Genomic DNA, 26,172 nt, shown 5'->3' with positions numbered 1-26,172 from the left:
ACACCCTGTTGGATTCTTCACTTTATACACATCACATTCCCTCCTCTGGGTGGCCCTGAGGGGTGGACTCTATTCTTTTACAGAAAAGACATGTGAGCCTCAGAGGGGCAAATCACTTGCCCAAGGTAACACAGCAAACAAGAAAGAGGGGCAGGATTCTGAACTCAGAGCGCCTGCCTCCCAAGTCCCCCTCCAAGTCAGGCCTCTCCTCCACCTGGAAGGCCCACTTCTCTCTCCAGCTGCCCAAATCCTGCCTTTTGAGGCCCAGCCAAATGCCAGCTCTGCAGGGAAGGTGACCTGGTGCCCCACGGCCCACGCCAACTCTTCCTCTTCTGCCACACACAGCAGTGACTGTCCTTCTGGTCCACGCTCAGCCCTGAGTTCAGATGCCACTGGCTGGGTTCCCCGGGATGCGCTCATCTCATCATGCCCCCAAGAGACATGTAGGAAGGTGGTATATTTCACTGCCCACTATGAGGCCTGGCGCAGAATGGAGGTCTTAGGTGCCCACAGCCTGTTCTTCCCCATCACAGCGCCCTCCACACAGCTTTCCTGTTACTACCATTCCCCCAACACTGGGAACTCCCTGAGGGTGGGTGTTGAATTCATTTTGGGGTCCCCAGTGCTACAGCAGGGTGCACTGAAAGTCTGATGTTGCAAAAAATAAACCAGCCTGCTGCCAGCTTGTTCCACTGAACAAAGGGATGAGGTCCTGACCACAGGCTGAGCGCTCCCTGGTGTGTTGAGCCCAGAAGTGGGCACTGGGGATGCTAGGAGGTTCTGGAGCAATGGAGAAGGTGAATGAGCAGGTGCTGAGGAATGATGGAACTTGGGGTCACAGGGACCCAATGCTCCTCCTCTTCAGCACTCAGTGTGTTTCCTGGGCTGGGAGGAGTGTGGGTTCTCTGGTCAAGCAAGACCTGACCCTATCGCCCACCAGCTAGTTGACCTTGGGCCTCAATTTTCTCATCTGTAAAATGGGGAGAGTTAACCTCCAGGGGTGTTATGAGAACCAAATGCAAAGCTCCTGATATGGTGCTTTCTCTCCCTTAACATGGCATTCGAGGTTCTCCCTGACCCATCATGTCCAGCCACGTCTCCCTTCCCACCCCAGGATCTGCTCTAGAGCAAGAAGGAGTCACAGGCTTGGGATCAAATGTAGGTTGCCCGCCTGGGTAAGTTCCTGCCCTTTCCCAACCAGCCTCTCTAGCACTGAGGTGAGAAGCTGCACTCACCACCAGCTCCCTCAAAGCTGCAAGCACCTCTGCAACTCCCAGAACCATAGCCCCAAGATCTGAACATCCTGGGTCTTCACTGGAGACCTACAGCCCCTTCATTCTGTTACTAGGCAACCAGGGGCAGCTCCTTTGTGGGAAGAGATTCTCCAGACATGGGGCTGAGATAAGCCAAGGGGCCCAGTCCACACCACTTGGCCTCCTTTTGGTGGTCCAAGGTTGCCATAGTACCAAAAAAAGGAGGGGGTGGGAGCCTACTTCCGTCAGCCTGCCCTACCCCGGGTAGCTCAGCTCCCTTATCTTAGGAGGCTGAGTCAAGGCAAACAACATCAGGACCAGCTCTGGGTCTATCTCAAAGGTCGAGCTCATGGTCTGGTGCCCAGGCAGACCCAGGCCAGGAGGGTGTGGCCACTAACAGGCAGTGGAGCTGAGCAATACAGCAGGGCGTTCACGCTGCTGGTGCTGAGGTCACTGTGTGGCAGGCAGTTGCTACCTCATTTGTCCTTCATGTCACTCCTGAGAAGTAGGTTACTATTATTCCCAACTTACAGCTGAGGAAACTTTTGAGAAGCTTCTGGTCAAATGGTGATGGTGGAGCCAGGACTCGAACTCAGGTTGGCTCTACTGCCAGAATCCACACTTTGTCCTGCCTGGCGGCTTCCAAAGCCCCTCCACAACCAGCAGCTCTGTGACCTCACAGCTCCTCGAGAATTGGAGGAGCTCAACGTGGAGATGAGAAAGCCCAGGCCCAGAGGACACAAACGACCCACCTAAGGTCACACAACTGTCACCCAGACCTGGCACTTCTGTCAACACACAAAACCAGTAACAGGAGCTGAGGGGCTGAAGGGAGGAACCGAGGGGAAGCAGAGAGAGCAGAGAAGAGGGAGCCAGCCTGGGGCTGGGAGGTGGGATCCCTGAGAAATGGCCTGTGTGCCACATGCCAGGCACTGGGCCCTGGTTAGATTTGAGGCCACCAGGTTCCCTCCAGCACCAGGTGCCCAGATGATTGCAGGCCCACGTCAGGCCCAGCAGACCTGAGCCTCTCTCAGCACCCCTTCACCCTCTCAATACAGTCGGCCAAGCTGCCATGAGTAAATAAACTGAGGAAGTGTCCTGGTCTGGGTGATGGGTAACCAGAGTTCTAGCCTGGATTCTGACCCTGTCTGGGCCACAGTCCCCTCACCTGAGAAATAGGAAGGTTGGAGCAAGTAATCCTGACACACAGCGATGCCTCGAGGATTAGGTGGGACCAGAGAAGGAAGGCTGAGCTGGGCCAAAGGGCCTCACACCCGGGGGGGACGAGGGCAGGCCTCCCTCCTCTTCCACTCCATGCAAACGGTCCCCCCACCCCTGACAGTCCCTAGCTCTGGTGCTAGCCCTGGTCCTTACCATGGACGGCTGAAGTCCAGCTTCTTCCCCTGAGGCTTGTCCATTCTGGAAAAGAGAAGGGAGATGAGGGAACACTGTCAAAACTTACTAGAGTGGCACAAAGCAAAGATAGACCCCATGGGGCACCCCCGCCCTTGGCTGCTCCCAGTAGCTAGGGGGCCATGGAGGTGAGGGCGGGAGTTCTGGCTGTGTCCTCTCTACCTCCACTCTCACAGGGAGGGCACAGGCATCAAGGCTCCTGCAACAGTCTCTCACAACTCAGACAGACCATTTCCCGGCATCTCTCCCTCAGGCTCTCTGCCTGGCAAATACCTCATCTTTGAAGGCTCAGCTCAAATGTCACCTTCTCCCAGTGAGAAGGAAAGGACTCCCAGCTCTGCCACAGACAAATTGTGCATGCCAATTAACCAACTCAAGAGGCCTCAGTTTCCTGATCTGTAGCAGGAGGGTATTTACATCACCTCCCAGGGTTGATGCAAGGGCTGAAGGAAACAAAGTCTGGAAGAGTGTCCAGCCCAGTGATGGTGGCTACCCTGGCCCTGCCTGCTCTGGGACCCCTCCCTGTCCTCGCAGAATCACTGCTGCTCCACTACGGCCCTGCGATCCTTCATTTTACCACTTACCACAACGCAGGGACTATTTACACACGGGCCTGCCCCTCCTAAAAAACGGGGAGCCCTGGGAGGGCAGAGATTAGGGCTTGGTGCTAACAGCTTTTCTCTTCCGAGCCCCTGCCACATGCCCGGCACTGGGCTCAGTGTCTCACACCTGTGGCACCATTAAACCCTCCTGACCTGGGATGCAGGCCCTGGTCCTACTTGGCAAAGGAAGAAACTGAGGCGCAGACGGGCCTAGTGATGGCGCATAAGGTTACACCGCTGGTAAGTGGGGATTCCAAATCCGGTCTCTGACACCAGAAGGTGCTCAAAAGAGGACTGAGGAAAGGCAGCCCACTGCCCAGCTAGGGGAACTACCTGCAGAGAGGCAGGCACTGGAGTCCGCCCCTGGGCAGTCCTCCAGCCCCCAGACCTCACCCTCAGGTGGGTGCTACTCACCCTGGGGTACACCATCCCTTTCCTGTGTGATATGAGGTGAGTAACCTACCCCATCTGGGCCTTGGGAAGCGGAAAGAAGCTGTCCCCACCCCTCCTGCACAGCGAGAGTGTGGAGAGGCCAGGAAGATCCAGGACTTTGGAGCCAGGGGCCGGGTCCACAGGGCAGCTGCGGCTTTGCTCGGCAGCAGCAGGCACAGCTGTGCTCTGCCCGTTACATAATCTCCCTGCCCCTGGAGCAGCCCTCCCCTTGTCGCTCCCAGGACATCCTGCCCCCTGAGCCCCTTTAATGCCCCTAATCCTCCCCAGGGGCCAGTGTTCTACAGGCCCCACCACGCACGCATACACATACCTGTCATCTCTCAGAAGCCTGGGGAGAAGGACCAGGTCGACCAGGGCTGGGGGGAGGGGGAGGCACGATGCATTTGTAGATGGAGTTCCACTTCACCCAGCATTCTAGACTCTTGACATAATTCCCCCAGATGGTAACAAAGGCCTATACACCAGCCTCCCCATTCCAAATTCTCACCCTTCCTAAAACTCAACTGTAATCGTTACACTTGAGTGATCGACTCCCCTGGTCACTCACTCACTCCTTATTGAGAACCTTCTACGTACCAGGCCCCAAACCCTTCCATGGCTTCTCACTGCCTGCAGGATAAAGTCCCAGCTCCTTGGCATGGCATTCAAAGCCGTCATCACCAACTGCCCAACACAGGTGATTAATGTGGGTTCTGGAACCTGACCTTGTGGGTTCAAATTCTGGCTTCTACCACCTGCATGACCCTGAGGTTACTTCATTTCTCAAGGCTTCAGTTTCCTCATCTGTGAAATGGGGATAAAAGTAATGTACCTCATTGGGTAGCTGTAAGAAGCAAGCAAAATAGTGTCTGTAAAATACATATACCTGGCATGTAACTGGCCCACAAACAATCCCCATTATTACTATCAGGCCCTATTATGGAGCTAAACTGAACAACCTGAGACCCTGAACAGACCAGCTTGTTTCACATCCCCACGCATTTGCACGGTGGCTCCTCCTACCAAGAAAACCTTTCCTGCCTGGTCACTTTGGCAAACCCCTGGTCTTCTTTCAGGACTCAGTTCTAATGTCATCTCCTCTGTCTACACAGTCTCAAGTCCTTTCCTCCCTCCTCTGGGCCTCACAGCACCGAGCAAACTGCAGATTAACTCAGGGAGGAGCCATGACTTGTCCAGCATCATCTCCTTGGCACCCAGATCAGGGTCCAGCATGTAGCCTGTCAAATGAAAGCTCAACCCAGCAAAGAGAGCAAGGAGGCCAGAGCAAGTTTTTTTTGTTTTTTTCTTTTGCCACGCCATGCCGCATGCAGTATCTTAGTTCCCCGACCAGGGATCAAACCCATGCCCCCGGCAGTGGAAGTGTAGAGTCCTAACCACTAGACCGCCAGGGAATTCCCCAGAGAAAGTTCTATCACTCCCATTTTTCAGACGAGGTTCAGAGAGTTGAGGGACTTACCTGTGGTCCCTAAGACATGGGGCCATGACCCAGAGTCATGTGGCTGCAAGCCTGAATCCCTGATGAGGGAGGGGAGGGGGTGGTGGGTGCACCCAGAGGTGTGTGCTTACAGAGCAGTATCTTGGAGGATTCAGGGGGCTCCACAGGCCCTATGTGGCTGCCTCCAGTCCAGGGGTCTCTGGCTTGGATGCCATCCTCATGGAACCCCATGCCTGTAAGAGCTGTTGCACAAGGTCTCTAGAGGGGAATGGGGAGCCCTGGAGAAAGGACTGGAAGTGCAAAGAGGACCACAGGTGAGCTTCCCCCCCTTAGAGCCAGGGTCCTGGGAAGCCAGGGCTCATTTGCCCCTCTGGCCTGACTGCTGCACAGATGGTGGAAAGAACACAAGTCTGCAGCCACAAAGACACAGCCACTAATGCTAGCTCTGCCAGCCTCTCACTCTGACCTTGTGTCTGTCACATTACTTCTCTGAGCCTCGGTTTCCTCATCTGTACTGTGAGGGCAGGCCCATCTTGTTCACAGCTGTACCCTGCTGCTTGGATTAGTACTTGTCACATGATAAGTGCTCAATAAATATTTGCTGAATGAATGAACGAAAGAGGACAATGATACTGACCTTGTAGAATACTGAATGAAAGACCTTGTCTAAAAAGTCTGGTACAGGAAAGCCTTTTGGCCTCTTGGAGGATGGAGACCCACTCTCCTCCCTCTTCCTCAGAGAGCACTACTCATGGGGACAGCTGCGGAGGGCCTCCAGACCACTGTGCCCCCTCCCCAGAGGTCAGAGTTGGGTTTCACCAAGCATCCTTCCTTCCCACCCAACCAGATCTGTCTCGGGAAGAGGGCCAGGGCAGCGTCTGGAGAGGCCGGGCAGCAGATGGACAAAGACAGCACATGCCCCACAGGCAGGAAGCAGCCCCAGGAGTTGGGTTCAGAGCCCAGCACTGGCAGCCCTGCACGCTGCTGGAAGCTGGGGGCCAGGTGCCAGGGCCGGCTGGTACCACCAGCCCTCAGCAAAGGCTGGACAGGAGAGTCTGCCAACATCCGGAGCCTCTCTTGGAGTACCTTCCACCTGGGCCAGTTTGATCCCAGCTCTTCCCTGTCCTTAAGCCTCCCCCAACTAGGCTGGAGACAACAAGAGATCTGGGTTCCAATTCCGACTCTGACATTAATTCACAGGCCAGTTCTCCTCTCTGAGTTCAGCTGTTCCATATTAAAATGGGGGTAATAATCCCTACCTTGAGAAGTTGTTTTGAGAGTTGTTTTAATAAGGTAACAGTGGTGAAGTGGGGTGGGTGGCACATAATGAAGCTCTGTACACAGCGAGGCTGGGCCTGGGGTCAAGGTTACTGCTTTCAGCAAGGCCAGGGAAGGCCCAGGCAGAATCGTCAACCACACTTCTAATGGGTTTACTCCACCTGGGCCACACCCCAGACTGGGCCCTGCCTCCCAGCAGCCCATTTTCGGCAGCGTCATGGGGAGGGCAGGGCAGTCCAGATCCCAGGCCTCTGCCAAATGCCCCCGCCAGCCCCTCTGCCTGCCTCCTTCCTGGCCAGGAGCCAGGGGCAGCGCCTGTACCTGCAGGTCAGGCTGCTGTATCACTTACATGTCACCTGGGCTAAGAACAGCGAGGCCCTGTTCTCCAGTGAAAACAACCCAACCCGTGCCCTGGCTGCCCCATGGCTCCTGTTACCCAAACAATAACACCCAGTCGCCTGGCACCTCCACGGAGTGGGGAGGAGGAAACTGGGCAGTGGTACTCGGGACTCTGTACCCTCTCAGGCCCAGAAAGCAGGGGCCAGAACCCAGCCCTGGCCATTGGAGAAACAAAGGCCCAGAGAGGCTAAAGACTGACTGAGGGTCACACAGTGTTTCCAAGGTGAAGCTCCTAAAGAAATCACAGCCCCCCTAATCCTAGGAAATAAGCCAGTCTCTTCCTCTCAGAGTTCAGCTGCAGCAGTACTAAAACTGAGTTGAGTTTCCTGTTTAAACCTGGCCCCTGCCCCAGGATTCCCCAAAGAGAAACAGGAAGTAGTGCCCTGGACTGGGAATTGAGCTCCTGGGTGTCTTTCTTCCCTACTAGTATAACCCATGGTAAGTCCTCAGATTAAATCTCTCCCTGGCCCCTCCCAGTCCGCCTTCCTCTAGGGAGGCCTAGGTCTCAAGGGTATGCCAAGGCAAAGGAATCCACCTCTGAGCACCTCCCCGACCCTCTGTGCCCCAGTCCTTGGGGGGTGGGCTGCGGTGGATAGGGGCTGCAGAGGGCAGTGTTCCTCACCTCAGAGGGTGAGTCAGCGAGAGAACTTCTGAACTGAGCAGGGCCCGTAAAAACCCCATGGCAGGGATCCCAGAGCAATTTACTCCAAATTGCGCCTTCAGGTTGGCTACCTAATCCTGCCGTGCGCCCACCCTCCAATAGCCAGTGTCAGCCATGACCATCCCTTTAAAGGGGCAGCACACCCTGGGTTCTGGGGACCAGGGATCCTCACTCTGATCTCAACCTGTGGCCCTGAGAGGCAGGGCACTTGGTGGTTGCCCCAGTTAAGAGAGGGCAGAGGAGGGGATCTAAGCAGGGGCTCCGAGCCCAAGCCAGAAGAAAATCACCTTGGCTCCCAGGCTCACTGAGGTTTCCATACCCTCCCTGCATATCCCCACATCCCCTCTGGAAAGGCAGTATCACCTACCTCCTTCCCAGAATGAGGCTGAGGGAAAAGTTTTTTTTCTCCATCTGCTGGCAGATGGGCTTGACCTTGACCCTGGGAGTCAAAGGGCACAGGAAGAGCTGGCCTTCTGCAAGCTTAGGGCCTAGCACCATAGAATCCTCAGAGGGCAGGAGGTGCTTCTGGGAGAGGCTAGGCAGGCAGAGGCCAAACTCTCCAGGGGTCCAGTCCTTCCTATGGGAGGGTGCAGGAACCAACGTCCTCCTCATCTCCAGGCATAATTTTCACAACGTCTAAGGGCTTTTCCCCATTCCCTTCTCCCCAGCCTGGAGCAGGTGACACAGGTGTCCTCTGACCCTAGGCTAGGGCCAAAAAAACCAAGAGTTTCAGCCCCAGACGGGCGGTGTCACCCCAAATTCCACAACTGCTAGGGTCAAGAGGGACAATCCTTCTAGGGTCAGAAGCCGAGAAGCGGGAGCTCTTGGGGTAGGGCGCTGGGAGACATCAAGGAGAAGTGGGGGGGGGGGTCCCATGATCCTTGTCTCTTGTAGAATCCGAGACATCTGACACCCCAGCCCTGGCCGTCTGCCCTAACGAAGGAAACTCCGACAGCTCCCGGTACAGGTCCTAGGTGTGTGGGGTGAGGCGGGGGTCAGATCTCAGCGCACCACGGGATCCCCTCTCCGGGCTAAGGGGTTTCTCGGCGCTGTGGCGGAATTGTCCCTCGCGCACACACACCCGGGGCAGAAGGGGGTGGAGCCGGAGAGGGGGCAAGAGATCGGAGGGCACTCGCGTCCTCGCGGGCGCCCGCAAGGCTACAGAGGCGCCGCGGGCCGCCCCGCCCCTGTGGGGACTCGGGCTCGCCGGCCGCCAGCGCCCGTCCCCCGCCCAGCTCACTCACCTCCGGGTCCAGCGGCACCAGCTCCATGAGCGGCCAGGGCTCCTTGAGCTGGGCGAGCGGCATCGCGCCGCCGCTGGGCGGCCCGCGCTCCACCGGCGGCCCGGGCCGCCTCGCCTCCCGGGTCCCGAGGTCCCCGGCTCCGCGCCCCCGCGCCCCCTCGTCCCCGCGCCCCCTAGCCCCCACGCCCCCGCCGAGACCCTCTCGCTCTGGCTGGGCCGTCCGCGCCGCCGCCGCCGCCGCCGCCGCCGCCGCCGCCGCCGCCGCCGCCGCGGCACTCGCACTTCGGCTCCCTCCGTCACCCGGCGCCGCCGCGCCCATTGGCTACCTGCGCGAAGGGCGGGGCCAACGAAGCCCCGCCCCGGCCCCCGCGGCGCGGCATTCCCAGCGCGGACCCCCCGCCCCCGCCGCGAAGAGAGTGCGGGCCCCGCCTTCACCGCGAGCCTTGGGCCCGCGCTCTGCTCAGCCCAGAAGAGGCCCTCCTGGCTCCTCCCTCCCAAACCTGGTCCCCGGAGGGGACCACGCCAGGGCCACCCATCTCCCCCACTCACCTCGTTTGGAATAGCTCCCCAGATGTTCCTTCTCCCCCCAGCGGGGGCTGTTTCCCCCTGACACACACACACACACACACACACACACACACACACACACACACACACACTCACACACTGAATGTCCTGGGCCTGACCCAGGCAAAGGCTAGAAAGGAGCCTGGGCCCTACTCCCCCCATTACAAGACCCTAGGACTCCCCAACCCCGCCCCGGAAGGCGACACTGGGATCTTCTGCGCCCCGGCTCCAGGTAGGGTACAAGTCTTTCGCCACCATCAGGACCCACAGTGCCTCCAAAGTGATGTCTTAATAACGCATGTTTTGCGCTTTTCAAGCCGTCTCCCCCGAATCTCTCCCAACTGCAGGCCCAGCTCTGGGCTCATTTGGGCTTGCGCCCCCTCTGAGGAGACCAGGGACCAGGTTCCCAGGATTGACCGACACTTGGGCTGCACTTGGAGTGCAGGGAGGCCAGGGAGAGAGATTTCCCCCGGAGACATTCAGCCTCCGTCTAAAGAGGTGTTAAGTGTTCAGGTGTGATGAGATTTATTCACGCGTAGGGGAGTGGAGAGATGGGCTTTCGGGTTTCATGGGTGGGGAAGAATGTCCATTTGCAAAGCTGCTCTAAAGCAGGATTGTTTATCAGAAGCCTTCTTCCCGTCAGGCTTCACCAATATATGATCTCCTTGGATCCTGACCACCACCTAGTTTACACATCATAAAACAGCCTCAGAAAGATAAGGTGACTTACCCAAGGTTACACAGCAGATGGGGAACAGACTAGGACTTAAAAAAATCAAAGTCAATGAGGATTTCTCCTAAATCCAGATGCTCCTGTTATTATTCCATCACTTTCCAAGGGTAGCACCTCAGATGTTAAAGTGAATTTTTGAGTGGAAAAGACTTTGGAACCGAACAAATCTGGATTTGAATCCTAGCTCTGCCACCTCCTTAACATTGGAAAACTCATTTCATGTCTCTAAACCTGTTTCCTTATCTGTAAAAGGGGAATTATTAATACAATTCCAATCTTTCAGGTATATCCTGAGGACTAGATTTAATTCAATAAATATTTATGGCTATATATTACAAGCCAGGCCCTCTTCTTGAGCATGCATTATAAACCAGCCCTGCTCCTTGTTCCTGTGGTTATAGCAATGAACAAAAGAAAGTCCCTGTTCTCATGGAGTTTACATTCAGTCTGGTGTGATTAGATAAATTATTAGAGCTAACATTAACATAGCACTTACTATGGACCAGGCACTATTCTAAGCACTTTACCTGTAAACTCATTTAATCCTCACAACAGCCTTATGAGGTAGGTGCTGTTATTATCTCCAGTGTACAGATGAGGAAACCAAGGACAGAGAAGTTAAGCATTTCATTTTCTGGGTCCCTCCAAGGTCACACAGCTGGAAAAAATGGCAGAGCTGAAAGACAACCCTGGTAGTCTAGGCCCAGTGTTCATTCCTTTTTTTTTTGGCTGCATTGGGTCTTCATTGCTGCGCACGGGCTTTCTCTAGTTGTGGCGAGTGGGAGCTACTCTTCATTGCGATGCGCCGGATTCTCATTGCGGTGGCTTCTCTTGTGGAGCACGGGCTCTAGGTGTGCAGGCTTCAGTACTTGAAGCACACGGGCTCAGTAGTTGCGGTGCACGGGCTTCAGTAGTTGTGGTGCACGGGCTCTAGAGCACAGGTTCAGTAGTTGTGGCGCATGGGCTTAGTTGCTCCGCGGCATGTGGTTGCTCCATGGCATGTGAGATCTCCCCGGGCCAGGGATCGAACCTGTGTCCCCTGCACTGGCAGGTGGATTCTTAACCAGTGCGCCACCAGGGAAGTCCCTAGAGTTCATTCTTTTGATCACTCACTCTATTACCTCCTTAATGAGGGCTAAACTGGAGGCAACCTGGGCCAAAGTTGGCAGCTGTTATTGACATCAGTGTTAGTATCAGTTGCCTGGAGCCAGTTTCCGATGCCCCAACCCCTGCTGATCACGGTTAGCGTTGTAATGTTTAGACTAAAAATTAGACGAAAAAATGGTTGTTGTTTATCTGAATTCAAATTTAACTGGGTGTCCTGTTGATTTGCTAAATCTAGTCATCCTACTCAGGGCTCAGAACAGATTGCACACAGGTGCCAAATATCTGGCTGCAAGCTGGTTTAAGTTAAACTTGGGAAGAGACATTGAGACCTAGAGAATGAGGGCAAAGGACTGCTGGGCGAGGAAAATGAGGTGGATGGGTGGGAGGGGCATGGGTGAGGGGAAAACTGGAGTGATTCTACCTTCAGTCTGCCCCCTTCCTGGGGCTCCTGGTCTCTTCCTTCCCCTTCTTACAGGAAAGGATTCCATATCAAGTGCATCATCTCAACTTAAGGACCCAGTAGTGACTGTGCTTTCCTATGAATGTTTCACTTCCTGTGTCCTCTCTCCCAAGAGTATTGGGTTATGAGTGGGTTATGCTGGAAAAGGGGGTTGCCCAGAGGACACCTGGGCCCTGCCTGGGAGCTTGGGCAGGTCAGCTTGCCCATCACTGTTGAAGGGATGTTGCAGTCACTCAGCAGAGAGCTATAGAGACCAATCATAGCCTACAATGTGCTGATCCTGCTGCAGCCTCAGCTCACAGTTTTCTCTGTTTCTCTCTAGGCTGCAGCCGCACTGACTTTCCTTCAGTTCTACTGCCCCAGGGCCTTGCTCCTTGTTCTTTTTTTTTTTTTTTTTTAAACAGAAGTGACTCACTTCTGTGGTTTTTCTTTTTCTTTTTTTTTAAATTTATTTATTTATTTATTTATTTTTGGCTGTGTTGGGTCTTCATTTCTGTGCGAGGGCTTTCTCTAGTTGTGGCAAGCGGGGGCCACTCTTCATCGCGGTGTGCGGACCTCTCACTATCGCGGCCTCTCTTGTTGCGGAGCACAGGCTCCAAACGTGCAGGCTCAGCAGTTGTGGCTCACGGGCCCAGTCGCTCTGCAGCATGTGGGATCTTCCCAGACCAGGGCTCGAACCCGTGTCCCCTGCATTAGCAGGCAGATTCTCAACCACTGCGCCACCAGGGAAGCCCTTGCTCCTTGTTCTTGAAACTGTCTTCCGTCTTCCTCAAGCCAGTTTATCTCCACAATCACTTCCTCCAGGACATCTTCCCTTACCTGCCTGTTATATACACTCATGGCAATGGATACTTCTCCTTAGTGCTCCTCAAGGTGTACTTTTACATTTGTTTTTGTGATTACCTGATTAACATGTAGCTCTCCAATTAGACAGGAAGCTGTGAGAGGGCAGTAATCGGGTCTTCTTGGCTCTTCATTGTCTTCCTGGCACCTGACACACTGCCTGGCACATAGTAGATGCTCAAAGAGGCTAAGTGATATGTACAACATCATCTAGCTACAGTACAGTAAATCTAGGACTCAGACCCAGGCAATCTATCCTCATGCTCTGAAATGCTACACTCTGAGTCGTGGATAAATGCTAGCTATTATTATTATTCATAGTGGGGTGAAAACAGGCTGTTCTGGGCAGTCACTTGAGGTGTTTGTTAAGGGAACGACTCATAAGTGTGAAAGGGCTCTGCTGGACACAGTGAGGTTCTTATTCTGTACCTTGTGGAAGAGGTTATTCTGGCGTGAAGCAGGGGGCTGAGCTGACAGGGTGAGCACTGGGTTTTAGGTCCTTCTACTGCAACCTGGGCATGTGCTTGCTATAATGTTCAAGAGCACAGGTCCTGGATGGGCCCTGCCCCACAGGAAGAGAGTCTGTCATTATTCTTTCTTGGCCATTCAGTAGAGGAGGGTCTTGGCACACGTGTCTCCTGGCAGCAGGTGGAACAGCATGAGGGGAACAATCATAATGGCAGTTTCCTTTAACAAGTGATTACAAAATGCCAGAACTTGGGTCAGCATGTAAATAGTAATCATCATCAACTATGACAGCTGATTGAGAGAGAACTATGTGACCTGCCTGGCACTGTGAGTGTTTTAGAGGCAAGAGCTCATCCAGTCACCCCAACAACACCATGAGACAGAAATTATTGTCCCCATTTTCCAGATGAGAAAACTGAGGCTCAGGAGTGATGAGATTGCCCATGGTCCAACAGCTAGTAAGTATTACAGCTAGGTTGGGAACCCAATTCTCTCAGACTCAAAATCCAGTGCTCTTATTCACCTCACTACACTGTCAGCCCAGAAGGGGCTTCACGGGTACTCAGTATGCAGAGGTGGGTAGTGGTGAACAAGTAAGGGGGTGGATTCTCTTGTCTGCCCCATCCAGGTCTGAGGGATGGAGGTGCTTGAAACCCTGCTGTAGCTCCCCCATCAAACGAACTTCAAACAAACTCCAAGGACTTTGCTGAGCCTGCAAAGTCCCACAGGATCTGGCCCCCTACTCCCCCTGCCCCCTCCTCTCCTACCACTCACTCACTCACTGCCCCCCTGCCACCAGGCTTGCTGCCTGCTCACTGACATGCCACATACACTCCCACCACAGGCTTTGCTCCTGCTGTGCCCTCCACCTGGAACGTTTCTTTCTTCAGCTCTCAAGAGTTTGCTCCCTCACTTCATTCGCACCTCTGCTCAAATGTCACCTCTTCAGAGAGGACTGACCCTATCTAAGATAGCTCCCCATTGATAGTATCATCTTATGTTATCTTTTTTTCATGGCATGCCTCTCTACCAGGGATCATATTGTATATTTACCTGTTTGTTTATTGTTTGTTTCTCCCACTAGAACAAAACTTCATGAGGTAGGACTTGTCTATTTTGTTTATTGCTATCTCGCTGGCTACAGCTGACATATGGCAAGCCTTCAAAATATGCTTGTGTGGGGACTTCCCTGGTGGTCCAGTGGTAAAAAAAATCCGCCTTCCAATGCAGGGAACGCGGGTTCGATCCCTGATCGGGGAATTAAGATCCCACATGCCACGGGGCAACTAGGCCCACGTGCTGCAACTACTGAGCCCACAGCGCAACAACTGGAGAGCCCACATGCCACAACTGCGAAGCCTGCGTGCTCTGGAGCCTGCACGCCACAACTAGAGAGACCACCCACTGTAACTACTGAGCCTGCGTGCTCTGGAGCCTGCTTGCTCACCAAAACTAGAGAGAATCCTGCACGCCGCAACGAAAGATCCCACATGCTGCAACTAAGACCCGACTCAGCCAAAAACAAATAAATAATAAATAAATAAATACTAGAAAAAAAAAGTTTCCTACTCAAAAAAAAAAAAAAAAGAATGAGGCCAAGGGAATTCCTTGGTGGTCCAGTGGTTGGGACTCCATGCTTCCACTGCAGGGGGTATGGGTTCAATCCCTGGTCAGGGACTAAGATCCTGCGAGCTGCGTGGCAAGGCCCAAACAAAAATAAAAAAAGAATGAGGCCAAGAGCTAGGACAGCTACCTAAGGCTGTTGGTCAAGCTGTACAGGTTTCTGGCCAGACCAACCAACTCCTTCAGTCAAGTTGTGCTGAAGAGGTTGTTCGTGAGTTGCACCAACTGGTGGCCTCTATCCCTTTCCCAGATGATCCGGAAGATGAAGCTTCCTGGAGGGGAAGGCAAAACAGCTGTGGTTATAGGGACTAAAACTGATGCTGTGCATGCCCAGTAGGTGCCCGAACTGAAGGTGTGTGCACTGCCCCCGGAGCCACATCCCCAAGGCCTGGGGCAAGATCCTCACCTTCGACCAACTGGCCCTGGACTCTCCCAAGGGCTGTGCCGCTGGCCTACTCTCTGGTAAAGGCCAAGAGGTGTACAGGCATCTCGGCAAGACCTCAGGAACACAAAACCCTACGTTCCAAGGGCTGGAAGTTCAAGCGCACCAGAGGCCGACAGGCCAGTTGCCACTACAAAAACCAACCCCAGATTCTGCCTTGTTATTAAAAAGATTTTGGATGCTGAAAAAAAAAAAAAGAAGGAGAAGAAGAATGAGGCCAAAGATAGGGTAGTCAGAGAAGAAGAGGAAAAATGGGAGCATCCAGATGGGACAGTCCCAGGGCTACTGGAGAACTAGCTAGTGGGCTCCTCCACTGACCTGGAGACAGGGACAGGGGTGCGGGGAACAGAAGCTTGTTGCTGCTGGTTACAGAGAATGGGAGCTGGAAGTAGAGGTGGATATAGTAGCAGCAAGAGATGGGAATGGAATTGGAGGCAGAAGAGGAAGCAGCTGGTCATCAACAGATACTTATGGGCAGCTATGTGCCAGGCAGTGTTCTGGGCACTGTGGACACAGCAAAGGAATACACAGAGAGGGTCTCTGCCCTCTAGAATAAGGGTGGGTAAACTATGAACGGCCTGTGGTCCAAATCTGGCCTCTTTTTATGTGCCTATGAGCTAAGAATGGCTTTTACATCTTTAAATGATTGAAGAAATCAAAAGAATATTTCATAATGTGCAAAAATTATATGAAATTCAGATTTCAGTATCCATAAATAAAGTTTTATTGGAGCACAGCCACGCTCCGTTTACGTATGGTCTAGGGCTGCTTTCACACTACAACAGCAGAGTCGAGTAGTTGCAACAGAGACCATATGGCTGAGAAAGCCTAGAATGTTTACTAGCTGGCTCTTTAGAAAAAAAATTTGTCAACCCCTGCTCTAGGAACTTACATTCTCTTTGGTTAAACAAGCAGGTAAGCTAATTTCAGAGTGCTTCTGAGGACAAGAGCCAGCTGGCATCAGTAGTTTCTCACACCCTGCTTCTGCCTCAGCCACCTTCCCCTGGAAGCGAAGTGCTCCATCCAGCTGGGATGTAATACAGCAGCAGAGGAACTGGGGTCATTGTGATCAGCCCCCTGCTTCTGGGCCAAGAGGATCAAGACTTGTCCTGGAAGAAAAAAGTCATTGTCAGTGATTTGCAAAGTCCAGCACCCACTGGTTCCCCCTCCCCTAACCCAGATCCTCAATCTAGGAACAACTTGTTTATGACTTCAGAGGAACATCATCACCTTTGTCATCAAGGCCTGCCACCTGTGTTCCTGCCACTTGTGTGCAGTGCCTTCTTCTTTACAAAAAGTCTTCTTCCACACTACCTCATGGAGCCCTCATGGGGTAAGGCATGGCTTGGGGTTATTGTTCCCATTTCACAGATGAGGAAACTGAGACTTGGAGAAATGACCTGACTTACCCAGGGTCACATAGCTTGAAATAGCTTGCAAAGCCAGAATTAGAAAGTAGTGCAATGTCAGCTTTGGAAGGGCCTTTGGGACTGTCTCATCCAGAGATAGGAAACTGATGGCCTGAGGTGGAGGTGAATCAGTTAAGGGTGGTGGCCAGTCCTCCATGTGCAAGAAATAAGGCATGCATTATCTGTAGAGAAGTTTAAAACATTAATGAAACTGGGTGGGTCTGCTTTTTTTATCACTGTGCCCTGGCAATTCTAAACAATGTCGTTGGTGATAAAATCCTCCCTCCTGAAGAGATCTTTCTTGGTCTAAGTTCTAAATAATTGCCGCGATTATTATGGGAGATATATATATACTTCAAATTAGTACATTTTATCACCTAACCTTTAATAACATATTCTACATGGAAGCTAATTTGAAGAACTCTCAGTTACACAACTGGCGCCAACATATACCTTCAATCTGAGAGCTCATAGCAGGTCAGCATCATTGGAGCTCACACCAGGAGCGTTCATGTCCCCATGTCCCTGCATTTAAACAGCAGATTTGAAATCAATGGTGATAGCACAGTGATTGTGAAACTGTTACTGTAGTTCTGTCATTCTCTGTGCAAGTCATTCTCTGAACCTGCCAAGTTGCCTCTTTTAGAGGCATTTCTTCATGTGTGTGTGTATGTACCTTTTTGTTAAAAAAATACATTAATATAACCATAAACTATTAGTCCTTTACTTTTTTCCCATTTGTACTATAATTTTTATTTTATTTAAAAAATTTTATTGGTCTGAGTATATATATGAAGTTCAATAAAAGCAAGTTTTTACTGTCTCTGTTGCTTTTCTGCCATTATTATTATTTGTTTTATTTCATGATTATTATCGAAGATAACTCTTGTCATGTTGGGATTAAAAAAATGATCTTTTCTACACAAACTACTATATATAAGATAGGTAACTAACAAGAACCTACTGTATAGCAGTAGGGAACTCTACTCAATATTCTGTGATAACCTATATGAAAAAAGAATCTAAAAAAGAATTAATATATGTATAACTGAATCACGTTGCTGTACACCTGAAACTAACACAACATTGTAAATCAACTATACTCCAATACAAATAAAAATTTAAAAACATCATTTTTACATTACCAGAAAATCTAAGAAGAAATTCAAGAAAAATAAAATTTGATAACTTGGAAAAAAACCCCACATTCTGGGTGTCAAACACACTAGGTTCACCATTGGCTTAAAGACAGAATAGGACCCACAATGACATCATTATCTTCTTAATTATAATCATCATTATTTTTTTATTGAGCACCTACTTGGTGCCAGGCACTGTTCTAAGGTTGGACATGTATCATCCCAATATTTTCCCCATTCAACAAATATTTATTAAGATCCAACCATGTGTGAGGCACCATTGTAGGTGCTGGTGATATGGCAGTGAACAAAGTCAAATGCCTTCTCTCTCTTACCCGTGAACCACTGGGCCTGGAGGTGGGATGGGTGTTCTCCTTGTGCACCATCCTATTTTAAGAATAAAGCCAGGACCCCACAGACCCAGGGTTAGGGTGAGGTGAGTTAAGGCCAAGTCACACAAGTGCAAGGTCATATCCTATCTTCACTTAAAATGTTGCTATTTTGGTCATTATGGATTTTTTTTTTTTTTTTTTGCATTACTTTTTTTTCCTTTTTTAAAATTTATTTATTTTTGGCTGTGTTGGGTCTTCGTTTCTGTGCGAGGGCTTTCTCTAGTTGCGGCAAGTGGGGGCCACTCTTCATTGCGGTGCACGGGCCTCTCACTATCGCGGCCTCTCTTGTTGCGGAGCACAGGCTAGAGACGCGCAGGCTCAGTAGCTGTGGCTCAAGGGCCCAGTTGCTCCGCGGCATGTGGGATCTTCCCAGACCAGGGCTCGAACCTGTGTCCCCTGCATTGGCAGGCAGATTCTCAACCACTGCACCACCAGGGAAGCCCTTTGCATTACTTTTGACTTTTGAAAATATATCTTGATTGTTGAGTTTTTTTTGGCACCCCCTTAAATTTTGCACCCAAGATGATTCCTCATTAACCTCATTCTGTTAACCTCTCCCTAGTCCTGTCCTTGCTCATGTGATCCTCACAACAATCACGTGAAGTAGGTGCAATAATTACCCCCATTTTACAGATAAGAAAAGTGAGGCACAGAGAAGATAAATGACTTGCTCAAGGACATACAGTTAATTAAGTGGTAAAGCTGGTGCATGAACTTCTCTTACTTTAGAATCCATGCTCTTAACCCTACTTTACATTTTGTTTAGTCCATACAGGCTGCTAAATATCTCAAATAACTTGCCATCACTTTAATTTAAAATTAAAAATACAGCACAGTGCAGTCCGCAGCCCCTCAGGACCGGGGTCGGGTTGGGAGACCCCTTGGTCCTGGGACACGGGGCGCGGCCAGAAAGGCAGCAGCCCTCTCACCTATCACACAGCACACATTGGTGGGGAACCTGGTGCTAAACCACTCATAGATGGCCTGCTTCTGGGTCAGGGTTTCCTACATAACAGAGCAGCTCCCTCGCTGGGATCTATTGAAAGTCAGCCCTGGACAGAGGGTTTGTAAAAAGAAGGTATTAAAAAAAAAAAAAGGAAGAAGAAAATTTAAAATACCGCTTTCCAGCCTCTTTAAAAGTCAGGCCAGGGACTTCCCTGGTGGCGCAGTGGTTAAGAATCCGCCTGCCAATGGAGGGGACACAGGTTTGATCTCTGGTCCGGCAAGATCCCACATGCCGCGGAGCAACCAAGCCCATGCGCCACAACTACTGAGCCCACACGCCTAGAGCCCATGTTCCGCAACAAGAGAAGCCACCACAATGAGAAGCCCACGCACCTCAATGAAGAGTAGCCCCCGCTCCCCGCAACTAGAGAAAGCCCGCGTGCAGCAAGGAAGACCCAATGCAGCCAAAAATAAATAAATAAATTTATTTTTTTTAAAAAAAAGGCCACCTGGGCTCACATTCCAGTTTTGTGACCAGCAGCAGAATGGAGTGGCAGCCTCTCTCAGATAAAGCAAGCTCATCAGATCACCACAGTCTCCACCACTATTATCTCACTGCCTCCCCCATTTCATTCACTTGCTACCTGTCTGCTCCTGGGGGCGTTTAGATTTGGACCCCTAATCTGGCCATCTCACAGATGGAAGAATCCAAGCCCCAGAGAGGAAGAGGTTTACCCAATTCACGCAGCACTTGGAGCCTGGGCTCCAAGCCAGGCCTCACACATCCCTTCAGTGACAAGAGACACTTGTAACTTTACACTTGATGGGAGCTCAGAAAGGGAGTTCCCAGACAGATCAAGCTAACTCCTATTTGCTGAGCACCGCCCAATTTTTGCCTCCAAGGTGGGCATTTCCACATCAACATCTCAGGTGGCCCTCCCAACAACTCTGGCAGGTCAGCCTTGACAACCTCTATCTTACACGTGAGAAACTGTTGCTTGGGAGGTTAAGTGACTCTCCCAGGATCTCACTGCAAGCTTGTGGTAGGTCTAACTTCAGTTAACTAGCTCTTGACATAAGACCAGAGGAATCCACCTCCTGCTCTCTCCCCAAGACACCCTCTCTGACTCTTACTAGGATTTTCTTGGACTGAGGCTGGAGTCTCCGCTGGCTAAACTTACTCTCTTCCAGAAGGATTCTAACCCAGGGCAGCCGGAGAGCCAAGCTGGAGTTGTCAGAAATACCGACTATAGGCCAAGCATATGCTAGATGCTTTTCACAAAGCTTATATATTCTTTGTGTTTATCTGCATCCTCTAAATTTTCCACAGTGACTATATTTTACTTCCTATACAAGGAATTGCTTGATCTAGGCCTGAAAATGATTCTACTGAAAGTTTGGGGAAGTTGAGGACATTGGTCCCCAGCTTGCAGTTAAGGAAACTGAGGCTCAGATGGATGGCCCAAGGTTACACAGGTAAGAAGTGATGGAATCAGGATTCTGTCCGAGTCCAAAGCCTGTGCTCTTTCTATTCCACAACTCTGCTTGCCCCTTTTTTTTTTTTTTTTAACAACTTGTTCCACAAAGGAGTTCAGGCAATTTATAAAACTACATGAAAGAAATCAAGCATTTATCCTGTCTTTCTTATACAAACTATTTCAGGAAAATCAAATAATGAATGAGGAAAAGTTATTCTTTTATTTTTTCATTTAAGTTTTATTTTTAAATTATTTTTGTAATTTAATTTTATTTTTAAAAATAATTTTTATGGAAAAGTTGTTCTTTATGGAAGAATTCCAGCTAATGAATGCAAAAAGAATGACAGAGGGACTTCCCTGGTGGTCCAATGGTTATGACTCCGTGCTTCCACTGCAGGGGGCTCGGGTTCTATCCCTGGTCAGGGAACTAAGACCCCACATGCTGCTGGGCGCGGCCAAAAAAAAAAAAAAGAATGACAGAATTAGAAAGTCGTGGGGAATTCCCTGGCAGTCCAGGACTTGGCGCTTTCACTGCCAGGGCCCAGTCCCCATTTTGCGACACCTAATGAAATAATAGATCATCAGCAGATGCTAAAACCAACAGATAAAAGGTTGATGGGGAATTCTATAATGAAAAGAGCAGGCCAAGAGCCCTGAAACCATGGATCGATCAATAAAAATATTTCAACTGAATATGTGCCACTAGATGAGACATACTAATAAGTAGACAGCACCATCGCCAATAAGGTATTCTTGCTAAAGACATTAAACCTGAATCTAATCAAGCTCTAGATCTAACTTTCAGTTTACTGGAAATACAAGAGACAGAAGAACAAGTTAAACTACACCATCAGGAAGCAATCAGCCAAATCTTCTGGGATATGGGAGCCTTTACAGGACAAATGCTCTGGTTTCCTTTACAAATAAATAGCATGAAAAAAGAAAGAAACGTGAAACTGTTATAGATGAAAAGTTACTTATGACACATATCAACCAAATGAAATGTGTGAGCCTTATTTGAGTTCTTATTGGAACAAACCAACTATTAAAGAAATTTGAACATGAACTAGGTATTAAATGATTTTAGGGAATTTGTATTAATTTTGTTAGGTATGATAGTGGCATTGTAGTTATATTTGAAAAAGCCCTATCTTTTAAAGATATATGCTGAAATAATTCCAGTGAAATGATATGGTATCTGGGATTTGCTTTATAATACTTCAGAGGGAGGGAAAAGTGGGGAGGTAAGTGAAACAAGATTGGCAAAATGTTGATAATTATTGAGGATGGGTTACAGGTACATAACAGTTTATTACATTCTCTCTACTTTCATGTGTTTGAAATATTCCATAACAAAAAGTTTTTTTAAGGCTTAAAGTAAATAATTAAGAAAATTGGGACAAAGAGGAAACACAGATCCAGAAATAGAATAGTTCTGAGCTTCTTAGCAGCCAAAACAAAGAGGGAAACAAGAGTCATGATGGCCAAATGTTGAGAAAGACAGTCTCATGCCTGCAGTTTTTTGACCCTTACTCAATCATGTAAGAATGGGCCCTGGGCCTGGAACACTTCCTAACCAAGAGATAAAGAGCCCACACAGCCTGTGCTGGATTTATCACCTTGTGTGGGAGTATCTTTCCTTGTTTCAGGTGTCATGAGTACTCTTTTGTCTCTGCTTAAAGCATGTCGGTCATATGGCATCTAGCCAACCCCATGGTTATTATCTGTCCTCCTCTTGGAGGGGATAGGGTCCTTCCACTATGGCACAAGAAGGGTGAGCATAGGTGAAATGCCCTGTGTTGATCACTGGGAGAGATCCCCCGGCAATGAGGGACCAACACCCACTACTGAAGCTGATCCTGCTCTGTCTCTTCTCTATGTGAGTAAAGCGTTGTTCCATCCGGTGCTTGACTGCATTGTGTCTTCCTTGACTACTCAGATACCAAGAGGAAATGGGTAGAAGTGTTTAGAGTCTTCCCCTGGGAATTATAACTGGTGCAAGGGTACTCCACTTGACACAAAGAGATTTCTAAAACCAACAAATCAGCACAGTTTCTTGTAATCAAAGAGATTCCGGTGGTGGCAAAATTCCTACTCAATATGGCCTATCAATAGGGGGCCAGTCATCTGTCCTGATTTGGGGTATAATGAAGGACTTGCAAAGAGCTAGGGCCAACAGAAGGAGGGGAAAGAGGTGGAGAGAGGTGGACCTTGGAGGATGAGGGAAATGGAGAAGGACATGGGAAAGGCAGGGCATTCTAGGGGGAGGGTACTGGGTGAGCAAAGGCAGAGAGGCTATTTCACTTTCATAAAAGAAAAAATACAAAAAATGTATGTGAACCTGAAGAAAGCTGGTCTTTTATTTGCTCCCTCTTCGCCAAAAGAAATCGATAGGAAACAAAAAAAGCACTGATAGGAAACAAAAGTCTTTACCAAAGGTCTCTGGAGGACACTGCAAAGGGATTACATGGCACAGCTCACGGCAAGACATCCTTTCAGAATCCTCCTAAATCTCTCTTCCTCAAAGTTCCACACTATTACAACAGCTCCCCAAACCTCTTCCTTCTTTCTCTTTTTCCAAATTCCTGACCACCCAAACTCTGCCAGCTCCCTCACTCCCCTCCCTTCTCTCAGAAGCAGCTTTTCCTGATTGGGACTGGGAGGAAATTCCTCCAGGTCTCTCCACTCTTTTGCTTAGGTCTATTTCTTTCCCTCTGCCCTCCTTACAAAGGCTCCTAAGCCTGGGAAGGAGGAAAAGCAGTGCATATTTACATGTGAGTATTTTTGTCCCTTTGCCTGGAAAAAAAAAAAAAAGATTGGAAGGAAAGACACCCGAATGTTAACAGGAAGATGCCAGCAAAGCTTTGGAATCAGATAAAGCTGGGTTCAGGTCCTGGCTCTGCCACTTTCTAGCTGTGTGACCTTGGGCAAGCCTCACTGGAGACATTTCTCCAAACCTCAGATTGCTGTTCCGTGAATGACTTAGCATGGTATCTGGCATATAGCAAACGTTCCATAAAGTGTAGCTTACAAAATAAAGGAGTTAGTTACCTGTAGATAGTAGGAATATGGTGAACTTTATTTTGTCTTTATCCATATTTTTTGCCTTTATCAGTATTTTATTTAAAAAATTTGACAATAAGTACATATTTGTAAAAATAAAACAAAATAAAGATCATTATAAACACAGGCGTAAGATTAAATGTTTATCAGTAGAAGATCAAATGAATTATGGGGTAAGGTTTGCTGGAGCAGAGAAGAGGGCAGGGGCAAGAGAAGGCCCTGGGGCCTGACGACCTTTCTAGATGTATGTGGCCTGTGACCCCCAAGACTTCCCCGCTCCCCCAATCTTGTTGAAACTGAAGATGTGGGGTCGGGGGGGGGGCGGGGCTCTGGAGGGACCGCAGGGCCTTGCCGGGTTCTCAGGGTGGGACCCGCCCCGCAGCGTGTGGAGGGAGGAAGCTGCTGACCCCCAAACTCTTGGGGGACAAGCCTGAGCAGTTCCCGGAATGTGGGGGAAATGGGTGCCCTATCAGCCATCTCTATAAAAACCACTTGGGGGCCCCTATCAGCCCTCTCTATAAAAACCGTCGCCTACAGAAGATCAAGCCCCAAGATTGAGTCCCAGGATTTCCTGACTAGTTCCAAGAACCCAACCTAGAAAGTGGGCGGGGTTCCTGCCTCCTCTTCCCCTCCCCACTCAGGCCCCTCTCGCTTTGGCGCCCCAGTTCAGGCCCAACCCCACGGCCAGACCATTCAGCTCCCAAGTCTAGTCTGCCCTGCGCTCCCTCAAACCACCCCCAGTGCCCGCCCCGCCCCCACTTCTGCGCCTCCCCCCACCCCATTTCCGCTTAGTTTGCACTCCCGGCACCCCGCGCGCGCCTCGGGTACCTCCTCGGCCCGCGGGAACCCAAGCCCCGAGGCCCCGCCCCTCTGATGCCCCGCCCCAAAGCCCCGCCCTGGCACGTGCCCGCGCTTAGCTTGTTTACCTCTCAGTGCCTGTAAGGGGACCCCTATACAGGACAATCCCTGACCATATTATCAGCCCTTGGGACCTGCATTCGAAGTGTTGGGAAGGGGATTCGCGGCGTTCAGAGAAGTTCGGAGAAGATGCAGGCCCGGAAGCGGAAGCAGTGAATGGAGAGGGCCAGAGGTCGGGGCAGTGAGGACCACAAAGCTAGAGCGCACGCCCACCTCCTTCCCTCCGGGCCGGCGCACTTGGGAGTGGGATGAGACGCTCGGTCTGGATCTGGCGGGCTCGAGCCTGAATCGGAGCAAGGGCTGGCCCTGTACCCGCCAGGTGTGCTGCGCAGGACTGGCGGCAGGGCGGGGTGGCCCCGGGAGCCATTGTCGGGGGTGGAGGGCAAGTCAAGTGAGCTGGGAGTGCCCGGCCTAGTATCGGGAATCGAGGGTCCAGCTGGAGGTATTGAGGTGAGGTGAGATTAGGCCCAACGGCTCTCTCGGCCTGGATGCCGTGCGTGACCTGTCCTGGCAAGGGTGGAGAGCAGGAGGCCCAACCGTTGGGGCTGTGCCTCATCAGCGCTTCCCAGGTGGGGCGCGGAGCTCGACTCTACGCCGCCACCGTGTGGCCGCAGGGAGCAGCGCCTGCCTGGACCCGGAGACTCCTCAGGGCTGGGGCGGGGGACCAGGTCCTGGACACCTTGGGAGAGCCGCCCTTGGGGAGACTGACTTTCGATACCCTGCTCCTCCCGAGCTGGGTTCCAGGAATGGGGTTGAAGTTGCTATGGCGGCGGCGGAGCAGTCGCCGGGACTTCCTCCAGCCGCTGTGAATCCTCCTCAGGACAGCGTGGGATTGTGGTGTGGACACCCATTTTCCGCCAGCATCCTGTTGCTCACTGAATAAGGAGGTGTGGAGATGTGGATGAGAATGATCCCTCCCAAAGGCAGCAAGGCCTCCAACAACCAACCAGCTTTTCCTAAGCATCTACTATGTGAAAGGCGTACAAAGATGAATAATTAAAATAAGTAGGGAAAGCCCTCTCATATTTGTGGCTCCCCACTCTCATGAAAATAACAGGTAACTTTTAGGAAGGCTTACTGTATGCCAGACATTTACTGAGTACTTTTATATGCGTGATAACATTAAATTCTCACCACAATCCTCTAAGGGTAGGCACTATTATTCCTATCCAACAGATGAGGAAGTTTAGGTTCAGAGAAGTTAAGTAACTTGCCTAAAGTCACACAGCTAGATCGAATTTCTAAGCCTTGGCTTGACTTTTTTTTCTTTTTTTGGCCGAGCCGTGGGGCTTGCAGTATCTGAGTTCCCCAACCAGGGACTGAACCTGGCCCCTGCAGTGAAAGCCCAGAATCCTAACCACTAGGCCACCGGGGAACCCCCTTGGCTTTTTTTTTTTTTAATAGACTTTATTTTTTAGAGCATATTTAAGTTCACAACAAAATCGAGCAAAGATGCAGTGTTTCCATATGCCTCCTGTGCCAACACACAGCTTCCTCTATCAACATCTAACACCAGAGTGGTGCATTTGTTACAATTAGTGAACCTACACTGATACATCATTATCACACAAAGTCCAAAATTTACGTTTGATAAGCCTTAGTTTTTAACCACTATGTCAATCTCCTACCCTAATTATAAGGCCACTTTCCTGAGCAGGGATTCAACTGGGACTTTGAAGGGTATGTAGAATTTCCAAAGAAGGGGGTAAGGAGGACATTTCAGGCAGAGAGTGGCATAGAGAAAGATGTAGAGGGATTTTCAGGGTACTTGGCAAGTTTGACTTGAGCAAGAGGCCCCAAGCTTTAGTCAATTGAGTATCAACCTCATGAAGTTTGTCCTAAGCAATA

General features: G+C 50.5%; 1 protein-coding gene, 1 long non-coding RNA gene and 1 pseudogene across 8 annotated transcripts in view; 1 reads left to right on the top strand and 2 right to left on the bottom strand.

Moving 5' to 3' along the window:
* The window catches only part of RPS6KA1 (ribosomal protein S6 kinase A1), a 35,690-nt gene extending 26,831 nt beyond the window's left edge, over positions 1-8,859 (bottom strand). Inside the window, exons 1-3 of one of the 7 annotated variants that reach the window (XM_068539222.1) lie at positions 8,739-8,828; positions 4,032-4,077; positions 2,628-2,672 (exon numbers count right to left, since the gene is read on the bottom strand). In XM_068539222.1, the coding sequence (XP_068395323.1) occupies positions 2,628-2,630 (3 nt within the window). In that variant the 5' untranslated portion in view covers positions 2,631-2,672; positions 4,032-4,077; positions 8,739-8,828. The other 6 variants (XM_068539220.1, XM_068539223.1, XM_068539225.1 and 3 more) reach the window with 6 other exon arrangements.
* A 5,151-nt stretch (positions 8,860-14,010) lies between these two features.
* On the top strand, positions 14,011-15,147 carry LOC137760534 (large ribosomal subunit protein eL18 pseudogene; annotated as a pseudogene).
* Positions 15,148-15,715: 568 nt separating this feature from the next.
* On the bottom strand, positions 15,716-24,451 carry LOC137760913 (uncharacterized). Its single transcript, XR_011073380.1, has 3 exons — positions 24,333-24,451; positions 16,843-16,914; positions 15,716-16,089 (listed from the first exon to the last, which is right to left on the bottom strand). It is a non-coding gene; the product is annotated as an uncharacterized lncRNA (long non-coding RNA).
* Between the last annotated feature and the right edge of the window lie 1,721 nt (positions 24,452-26,172).

Source organism: Eschrichtius robustus, chromosome 3, assembly GCF_028021215.1.
Source record: "Eschrichtius robustus isolate mEscRob2 chromosome 3, mEscRob2.pri, whole genome shotgun sequence".
Classification (NCBI taxonomy): Eukaryota; Metazoa; Chordata; class Mammalia; order Artiodactyla; family Eschrichtiidae; genus Eschrichtius; species Eschrichtius robustus.
Note: the sequence above shows the minus strand (reverse complement) of the source record. Positions and strands in the feature narration are given on the sequence as shown.